Below are 9,873 nucleotides of genomic sequence, written 5' to 3' on the forward strand. Positions count from 1 at the left end.
ATTTTATTATTATTATTTTATGCCGTCTTTACAGGGATTTAAACTATGCAAGGCTGTGGACTGTGATATGTATTAAAAAAAAAAACCAAAAAAAAAAAGAGAAAAAAGTAAGTGCAAATGAATTCTCTTCATATCTTAGCCAAATTATAGGTTTTAAACGTTTTCTTTTCAATGTGATGACAATAGTTACCGTACGATAATGTAATGATTAAATGTACATCGGCTGTTATTTCAATAAACTGAACTTATTATTATTATTATTATTTTTTTTTTTTCAATATTTCAAGAATTATTTCTCGATTTGCTTTTACATACTGAATAAAACTCATTAGTTAGTAAATGGTTGACTTCTTATTGTTTTTCTTTGTAGATTTTATAAAAATACTTCGAATGCTGCCGTCTTTACATGCAGGCATTACTTTTTGCTCATCTCATTTAGGTAAGTAATTGTTTCTTCAATATTTATCTTAATTAATTGCTGAATAAATTACTTCTTATATATATATATATATATGCACCGTCGCTATATGCTAATCTTGTCATTCTTTAAAGTTTGTATTTGAGAGAAAAACTATAGATGATGCATGCATGCACTCTCCGACAACATTATTAAAAAGTTTAAATTAGTTAATTGAAATAAATAAGAACATTATAGTCGGGCAACACTGGCCATCAAACATTATACATCACATTCTCTAACAAAGTTCTTATTTTTATTATTTGTTTCTATATAGAGACATATATTTCAAATGCGTATTTATGGGGAGGCAGGTCCAAAACGCAAGCTAATGTAGTACAAGTTTAATCGTTACAAAGGCTAGGAGCCAAAAATAGGCGAAGATGGTCCAAATTTTGTAGAATTTTCGACTAAATATGGGTCAGTTTTCATCACCACATATTAAAACATAAATCTTTCTGCTCTACAAAGGATCAATTTTCGTGAAAATCCTTGTTAAGGTAGTATCCAACAAAAAAGACGAGATGGTCCAAATTGGGTACAGTTAATTTTTTTATGTTAAATTGCAATTATGATTTGATTTTCATCAGGTAGCATTGAAAATTATAACTTTCTTTCCTACGGACTTCAGTTTTCGTTCTATGAAAGGGGGTTCAATAATTGTCCCAGCCGATTTAAACTTTTCATACCAATTTAGAATGACGAGAAACGTTGAAAATTGCAATTTTTTTCCATATAATGACTTTTCAGAATAGGGCACTAGTGGACGAAAAAGGCGGATCGACCCGAACCATTTTCAATAGTGTTCGGCCTTGGGTCTCAAACCACGTCACTGTACTAAATTTTTCAAAAACTACGAGCTGTAGCTTGAACAAAAATTTACATGTAAATCAGACAGACAGACAGACAGGATTAGATTAATTCAGATTATGATTCTGAACCGATCAGTATATTAAAAGGTGAATCTATTTTAAGCCCTTCTGCGTGTTACATACGTCCGCAGTAACTTGATAAAAACACTGTACGACGTGTAGGGTGTAAAAACCTTATTTATGTGAAGTTTGTGTCTACTCTCTTAGCGTTAGCTAGCAATAGGTATAAGGCTCACAGTCACTGTTAGGTTCCAGAATTGTATTTCCTTTACAAGTTTCATGATTGCTTTTCATAAGTCACACTCAAGCAGCGAATTTCTTCATCTGTACGCAATAAGCTCCGTAGATATTATATGCTCGTTAGAGGTTTTACGGATTATTGTTGTAATTTTTTTCGACTTTTTTTTTTCAATGAACGAACAATTTCATGTATTTATCTTCAAATTTCCAATTTTTCACTGTCTAAAAGAGCCGAAATTTTCATTTATAGAGAAACTCGATTTGTTTTTTATTAACGATTATCTCTAAATTGTTGGTCTAGAGGATCGGATCGGATCGTTAGTTATTATATCACAAATTGTCGGAATTTGAAGATTTTTTTGATGAATAAAACTGAGAAGAATAAGTAAATTCCAAATATTATGTTCGTAAAAAGAGAGTCTGTCTATGCTTCATCATTATAAAGCTTTTTTTTATCCCATTTTTCAGGGTTTTCGAAATGCAATGAATGACAAAATTAGCATAGTTCCATTTCCACTTTCCAAATGATGAGAAAATGTTACCGAATGAGTAAACGATCATGACTATAGACTTTAGGCTGTACTTAAATTCTGATTTTTTTTCTTTTCTCTTACTCTCATGTGTGCTATAACCTCAAAACTTATATGAAATTAATGCAATATTACTCTTCTTCTTCTTCTTTTTTTTTTATTTATTAAATTTCAGGTTTTCCCTTTTATGGCTAAATAATTTCCGTTGAAAGGTTAGTAAATGTTCATAAACTCCTACGTTTTATGTGAGAAAGGCTATCCTCATCTATATTTAGTGATTGCTATTACGATCTCTTCACGTAATCGAAATCTAAACGAAAAACTATTAAAATTGTTAAGCAGACAATGTTAGTTTTTTTCTCTTTCTTTCTTTCTTTTTTTTTCTTTCAAAGCGTAAAAGTTAAAATTTAAAAACTATGGTCAAGCATAACTTTGTCTCTGTTTGCCGCTATTGTTGATCTTTTTTGCAACAATACATCGTTCAGTTTGTTCAATTGATGTAGGTCGGTAGAGAACTGCAGTAATAGATTCCTTATCGGGGTTTAATGTCCGGACCTAGCTTGAAACCTAAGTCAGAGGGGTTGCCTGCACGTATTGACAATTAGCATATTTCAATTGGGGACCCCTAAGGGAGTAAGACAATCCCCATTGAAGGGGGCCTTACTACCCAGAGGTACCGAATTAGAAAATTGACGTGGGCTCGCTCACTGGTTTCCGTCGAGGCCTATCCAAACACCTCCTAGTTAGTTCGCCGCGAAATTTCGGAGTAAGCACATCCACCACGATAGTCCCCGAAGGGCCGTATCCAAGCAGCCAGGTAAGAAGGCATTCTCCCAGCAGTCAGATAGGTAGTGCATTTTCCTGCCAGGAGCAATCCTACTTTTGGGCAACCTGAGCCCACTAAATTTCATAGCTTATCACTCGTACATAACTTACACCGTAGTATACAGCTTTGGTTGACCTCTTACCCCGTACGCAGTCGCAGACCCTCTTGCCTTCAAATCCCCCACATGTCTCGGTTGGCAAACCAAGCACTATTCTTTCTCGAGGAAACAATGCCTCCAAGGTTGTCGTCACACAGCACACCACCAACTATACCCCAGCTCGTTTAAATATCGCTGGCTCTCATGCGGTTTGATGACCTCCACAAAAGAGAAACAAAAGGCAGAAGAAAAATACTGTCTTTTTCTAATGAAAAGAGTGCCTTCTTGCGATGCATCTCTTCGGCTTCCAAAAAAAAAACTCGCCGCCAGGTTATAAAAAGCAAACCTTAAACCCTCCTTTGACGTTGAGTGTGCGACTCTCGCAAGTGAGGGCTAGAAAAGCAACAGTAAACGTTCGCAAAAGAAATCGTTCAAGTGCCACATTAGTAGTTCCATTTTTTTCAGCTTAGAGATATGTAGGAGAACGTACATTGACCTAATGGGGAATGATCCGATAAATTGATCGATTCATCCTTCAGCTGATTTATTACGGCGATGATTTAATAAACCAGTGCACAAAAATTCTCAAGGGTTAACGAAACGTATTACTACCTACCGTGCTACTGCAACAGTGATTTTCAATACGTTTATTAATTGAGTAAATTGATTTGTCTTATTTTACTATACCCTATAGCGCAGTTGGTGGTACAGGACATGTTAAGTTTGCGCGGATGCCTACAACACCCAGTAGGACTGGACGTAGACGCATCTTTTCTTAGGCGGATCAATTCAGAAGCATATTGCGAGTCGATCTAAACTTGTCTGTCTCTCTGTCCGTACGTCTTGCTTTCTTTTGTTCAACTTATACGCCGCAACTTTTAAAATATTTTGATTTGACTTGGTACACTCTCATGTTTTGGGTCTAATATTTGTTGAGAATAAATCGGATTTGAACACTTTCTCCAAGTCGTTGTACAAATAACTCTTTTTACCAGTGAACTGGCGTTGTTATAGGGCAATTAATCGTGAGTTTTTACACTTTTGTTATTAGAAGAATTAGAAAATCATAAAAAAAGCGAAAGAGGCGGCGGAGGAGTAATGTTTTTGTTTAAGGTAGGACACTCTATGCAAATGTCATTCATTTGGGAATATGGAGGTAACTTGTTATATAATCTTTCTTGTCGAAAATTCTGTGTATAGCTCAATAAATATTTTATTAATTATTTCTATTTTCTTTCCCTTTACATTTCAGTTCCATTCTCTTTTCAATACTTCCTTTTTGATGGGACTCAATCAATCAGGTATAATTAATTTGCTTTTTTTTCCATACTTTTTTAAACATTAAAAAAAAAAGAAAATTTTTTTTTTTGGTTTCATGATGACATTTAATTTTGGTCCGTGTTTATGACTTTATATGATTTTAATTCTTCCAAATACTGATAATGTTCTTTGAATGTGAATATATAATTAATACAAGTATCTAAATTTTTCCCCCAACCGCTTTTAATACGTGTATTACAATTCTACTTTTCCAGGTCGACTTGCAATTATTCTGAATTAAAAACAAGCTGAATTCGATGAGGGAGGAAAGGTGAGATAGAATTTAATTTCAACTTATTATTTCAGTTCTTATATCCATCTGCGAACGTGCACCACCAGGCGGGGAAGGGGGGGAGGGAAAGCTGAGTTTGAGTTTAATAGCTCTTTAAAACAGACAGAGAAAATAATTCCTCATAGGTAAGATGTAGTCGTAAGCCGGCGGCTTAGTCTGGTACCTCTGCGAGCAGAATAGCATTTTGAATTGTGGGCGCTACGATATTATGGTTTATTTTTTTTTATGGAAGAAAGCTTGACGGGCATAGTTGTTTTTTTAGCTCTTGTTCTTTGATAATAAATAACTCTTGCGTTCTGAGTGAAATTTTGATCTCAAATATGGTGCCTAGTGATTTGATTGTCAAGGCGGAGGGTCCATCGATAATGATTAGAAAACGAACTGGCAACAACCAACTCCTTCCCTCCTTACGCCTTTAAGTAAGACATTTTGCAAAGTTTAAGGCATTGGTGTTCACGCGTGCGAGATGGATATCATGAAAGAGTCTTCTTCTTAACTCTCTCTCTCATATGATGAAATTATTTTGGTCCGTGTTTATGATTTTATTTGATTTTATAATTATCGCTTTCAATTTACTGATATTTAATTAAAGTATATATGTAAAGATTATTTAATAATAAGAACTAAAAAAATAAATTTTCTTTCTCTCTTTTATTGTTTCAGGGAGGAGTTGGGCAAAATGACACGAGCGTATTAAGCGTTTTTAAAACGCTATTGGATTTTGAAAAGAGTTTACTCAAACTGCATAAATTAATTAATTGATTTCTTAATCTTAATTGGCATTAAGAAACTCTTATTCATTTTCTTTATTACTTTGTAGTTAAAGTTTTGCGAAAATTTTGAAAAAGAAAAAAAAAAAAAACAAAAAAGAAATGAATGAAAAATAAAGACTTAATAATAATGATAATAATAATAAATAAAATGAAAATTTGAAGAAAGCAAATAAAATTGTTCTTATCGTTCTTTGAAGATAAGACATTAATTGAAAAATTATTTCGATTGATTAATTGAAAAATTTATACAATAATTAAGTGATAAAGTCAAATATAAATATTTAATGAGAGCTATTAAATTAAACAAACTCTCTTGGCTGATGCTTTGTTTTTCATTCAATAATGAATTTGTTTTGTAAATTTGCGTAAACTCTTCCAAAAATTCTCGAATCGATTTTTCGACTTTTGACCAAAAAACCAAAAAAATAAAAAAACAAAGAAAAAAACTTCAGGTGAGCCGAAAAAAAATTTCTTTAATTATAATTATATACTAATTATAGAATTATATGATGATATATTTTATTCTTTAAGTCTTCTTTTCCCGACATAAGTCGTTCCAACTATTACTTATTGATGACCATCTTAAGCTAACTGATTATTTATTTAAGAATTATATATAAATATGATTTATTGTTTTTACTTTTTATACTTATAACTTGTGTGTGTTTTTTCTCTTCTCGCATTTCTCTTCGTTTTTAGGTATGTAAAGAAGCTGAACTTGAGAAGACATGCTACATGCCGTAGCAAATCAATTTTTATTAAACACATATCTTCTTGTTTTGATTAAAAAGGAAATTTAATAAAATATAAAAATAATTTAGCATTCAAAACAATGTTTTTTTATTTATGCTTTCATTTAAATCTAAATCTAAATCCATCTAAGGTTTAAAATTCTAAACCCAAACGCGCAATGCCTCTTGACATGACATTCAATTGTAATTGCACTTCGCCATACGATTCCGTTGATAAACCTATAGAACAAACAGAAAAAGGTTTTTATGAAATTTTCCCAAAATAATTGATTTTTTTTTTTTTTTTACTACTATTACTTCAAGGTAGTAATGCTTAGAGTAACCTATTCTATTACCTGTCCTTATATCCGAAAAAAATTGCCAGCAAACCATTTATTTTTCGTCTTTTAGGCTGTTGCAGTGGTTTACCTGCTTAGTTTTTAGATTTTAAATTTCAACAAGTGTATGTTTGCAAATTTTTAAACCGATATCTAATACATTTCCAAGATAAATGGGGGATTTTTGCTTAATTCGAATTTCCAAGTCTTTATAGATATCCAGATTTCACAAATAGCAAGCAAGCCAAAATAGTGTGAATTTTACAATGTGTCAATGTGTCATTAAGCATTTGATCGCAGTTAAGGGATAGTCTTTTTTTTTTTTTTTTTTTTTTAATGGCTTACTGCTTCAACCAATGGCAACCGAATAACAATATCACTAATAAAAGGTCAACTCATACTCGTTTCTTCCCGGGTCCCTGACGCCTAAGATCGCAAAAGATATATATATATAGATATAGTAATGTTCTTAAATTTCAATGCGAAAAATTTTGGGTGATTCGCTGCAATGGATTATACTTTTCTATTGTAGGGTATTTTGTACCACGTGCACCATTTAGACATTTTTGAATTTGACATGCAGTTGGTTTAGCGCTGCTTTTAAAATTATTTTGCAAAAAAGTACGTATCTGGTATCCATTGTTGTCAATTTTTGAAAAAAAGCTGCTATGGATGTTCAATAACAGCGTTTGAAGAGTAGAAGACTACTAGACTAAACTATGTATGTTAATTCAAAGTTAAATATGACGGTTGCCATGCTGTGATGTGGTACCGTCTGTGTATAAGTATCAAGCAAGAGCTCTTGCTGCGTGTACGCATGCATCATTAGGTAAGCAGAAGATTTGCCACTTGATTGCCTGAATCCAAATGTTAACTTTCACTTCTTTAGTAAGTTCTCGGGGAGCTGTTTTATCTTGTGGATGCATAAAATTCTTCATAATCAGTATATTTAACAGTCGCCGAAAGAGTATCTTGAGCTTATGTAATCGAACGGTTATGATAGATTTATGACTAAAATTAATTCGATACATATTTTAATATCTAAATATCCTGTCGCGGTCTTTTTCCTTTATTTTTGCAAGATATATATATATATATATATATAATAACCATTGGCTTTGACTTAAAATCTTATGCCGGATAGAGTTTTGTAAGGTTCGTAATGAATTACCTCTTGTTTTCATGTTGTCCAATAGAATTTTAGGATCTTTTAATTCAGGATTTCGCCCTGTTAGCCATCTGATAAAATCCGACATCATGTTAGTGCAACGGGGCCTTAGAATTGGAGCTTTTAACATTTGACTGATACTCTTACAATTACCATTACCAAAAACGGGCACATGGACGCGAGAATAGCCCAAAGATACATCAATGCCCCAAAATGTTGTACCATAAATGGATATTAAAATTTGTGGCCCTGAATGATTAATGAATGAGTCACTGTGCGATTTAATTTTTAAATTTCTTACTTACAACCAAAGGGATTTGTACTTTGATAGGTTAACTCTATAGGCATATTAATTGCTATTGGTTCATTGAAACTACTTTTCCGATTGGAAGCCGATTGTGTTATACCATTTCTAATACCACTCATCAATTCCCAGTCCTTACCAGCTATCGCTTCGTAACGGCAAAATATTTCAGACGTTTCAGGACCCAAAGGAAAGGTTGCTGATTCAATTTGACCGGTTACATACAAATTGAAAAAACTGGCTGCTGCAGTACCCGATGATGATTTCATATTCTTCTACCGGTGCTATTTTACGTATTGCAAGTTTAAATAATAATAAATAATCGTAGCCATAGCAACGAATTTGCCATAAGCGAACATAAACCAGAGGCGAGAGAAATGTATGCAGTTATTATCGAATTTTCTGACACTCTATTTCTTACTCATAACTTTTGTTAAATACTTTTCGAAATCAAAAAAAAAGAAAGAAAAAAATAGGACGACCTTAAAAACATTAAGCTCAATTAACCTCAAAATATCCGCTTATATGGGCTATGTATGTTAGAAGGTCAGGCAAATATAACGTGTGCTAGATTAATATCAACTACCTTAAACTAATACATTAAAATATGTAAGATATTTTGATGAACGGACACGTGTCACATGGGCGGATCGGCATCTCCTTTTTTAACTAAGGACAAGTCCAGAATACTGATTGCATATATTTTGATCGCATTGCAACAATGGCTGGCAGACAAATTAACAAACGAACAGGACCAGATCGACTCGATTGATCGAGCGTTTAATTCCTATTTCTGGCCTACTGTGATAAGAGACGAAATAAGTGTGGCTTGGTCCATTCCTTTCAAAACGAACTTAAGTGAGTGTAAGACAGTAAGTCCTTTGAAAATGAAGTAAATTCAAAAAAAAAAAAACCTTTATACTCTTAATCCTGCAATGATGTCCATGGCTGCTGGGGAATATCAGATTTCCCCAAATCGAGGGACAGTTTATTGAGAATATGCTTATTCTAAAAGGAGATTGTCGATAAATTGTTTTTAATAAGGAATGGAACATTAAAAGTTCGATTTTTTAAGAGCACTTTCAGTATTTTGTCGGTTGATGGATCCAATATTAATATCCACAAGCACTTATACTCAGGTAATATTGTTACATCACATGTGGCAAGGATATATTAAGTTTATGCGTTTCTATGCAACATAAGGTAGGGCTTGAAATTGAATCGTTTCTTACTATGTTAATGGGCTCATTTTGGGGTATTTTTGTGTCCAATCTGGATCGAGATATTTTTTGAACTCTCTTTTCATATAGTTGCAAAAACTAATTCTTTATATGAAAACGATGTTTCTTACCATGAAAATTGGTTCAGAATTTTGGTTAGACATGTAAATCTACTGCATCAAATTTGGATTTTTATGGAAACTAAGTATGGGAAGAGGGCCCCTATGTCCTCCTGTTCGTGTACCCATTTGTCCATCTGCCCAACTGTAGAGTATCTGTGGTCACTTAAAACGATGCAAAATTCGTCAAACGCCACACCTACAATGCGACATAAACCGAAAGCACCTTTGCTGGTTGTGTTTTTTGCTCTCTACTCACGTAATTCAATATATACACGATAAAAATGTTCCTTTCTTTTTTAATACAAAAATGGAAAAAATCGGCCACGCCCACACGATATTATAAAGTAAGAGTAGTTAGTTTTTTCGATGTTTTGATAACACTTTTAAGGTAACAGTTACAGGCGAATATAATTTTCTTCCTTATTTGCTATGGCAAATCTTGACAATCTAATACACCCCTGTATTGGATATAACTAGAGAGAGAGAAGTAAACAACAAGAGAAGACAAGAAAAAATTTTCTCAAAAAAATGTTTTAAAAAGAAGATAGCATCAGATATAAGAGCGCATAAAAAATTTTTTATA

General features: G+C 33.0%; 1 protein-coding gene, 1 long non-coding RNA gene and 2 other non-coding genes across 4 annotated transcripts; 3 read left to right on the top strand and 1 right to left on the bottom strand.

Moving 5' to 3' along the window:
- Positions 1–32: 32 nt before the first annotated feature.
- On the top strand, positions 33–5,501 carry LOC119644639. The gene is made up of 5 exons (XR_005248548.1): positions 33–107; positions 371–439; positions 2,275–4,323; positions 4,558–4,613; positions 5,298–5,501. It is a non-coding gene; the product is annotated as an uncharacterized LOC119644639 (long non-coding RNA).
- LOC119644855 lies at positions 4,395–4,467 on the top strand. The gene has a single exon (XR_005248581.1). It is a non-coding gene; the product is annotated as a small nucleolar RNA U18 (small nucleolar RNA).
- LOC119644856 lies at positions 5,141–5,218 on the top strand. Its single transcript, XR_005248582.1, has one exon. It is a non-coding gene; the product is annotated as a small nucleolar RNA U18 (small nucleolar RNA).
- Positions 5,502–6,273: 772 nt separating the features above from the next.
- LOC119644600 (B9 domain-containing protein 1) lies at positions 6,274–9,574 on the bottom strand. The gene is made up of 4 exons (XM_038044206.1): positions 9,547–9,574; positions 7,950–8,232; positions 7,648–7,893; positions 6,274–6,378 (listed from the first exon to the last, which is right to left on the bottom strand). Exons 2-4 carry the CDS (start codon positions 8,215–8,217, stop codon positions 6,293–6,295), a joined length of 600 nt encoding a protein of 199 aa, XP_037900134.1. The 5' UTR covers positions 8,218–8,232; positions 9,547–9,574; the 3' UTR covers positions 6,274–6,292.
- Between the last annotated feature and the right edge of the window lie 299 nt (positions 9,575–9,873).

The sequence above is a fragment of the Glossina fuscipes genome, unplaced genomic scaffold, assembly GCF_014805625.2.
Source record: "Glossina fuscipes isolate IAEA_lab_2018 unplaced genomic scaffold, Yale_Gfus_2 0, whole genome shotgun sequence".
NCBI lineage: Eukaryota > Metazoa > Arthropoda > Insecta > Diptera > Glossinidae > Glossina > Glossina fuscipes.

Bases quoted from the DNA above. Each gene is read 5' to 3' on its own strand.
- LOC119644600 (XM_038044206.1), bottom strand. From the start codon at position 8,217: ATGAAATCATCATCGGGTACTGCAGCAGCCAGTTTTTTCAATTTGTAT. The intron at 7,894-7,949 runs GTAAGTAAGAAA...TTAATCATTCAG, and splicing joins AAGTACAAATCCCTTTGGTT to GGCCACAAATTTTAATATCC. The intron at 6,379-7,647 runs GTAATTCATTAC...TTTGTTCTATAG, and splicing joins GGACAACATGAAAACAAGAG to GTTTATCAACGGAATCGTAT.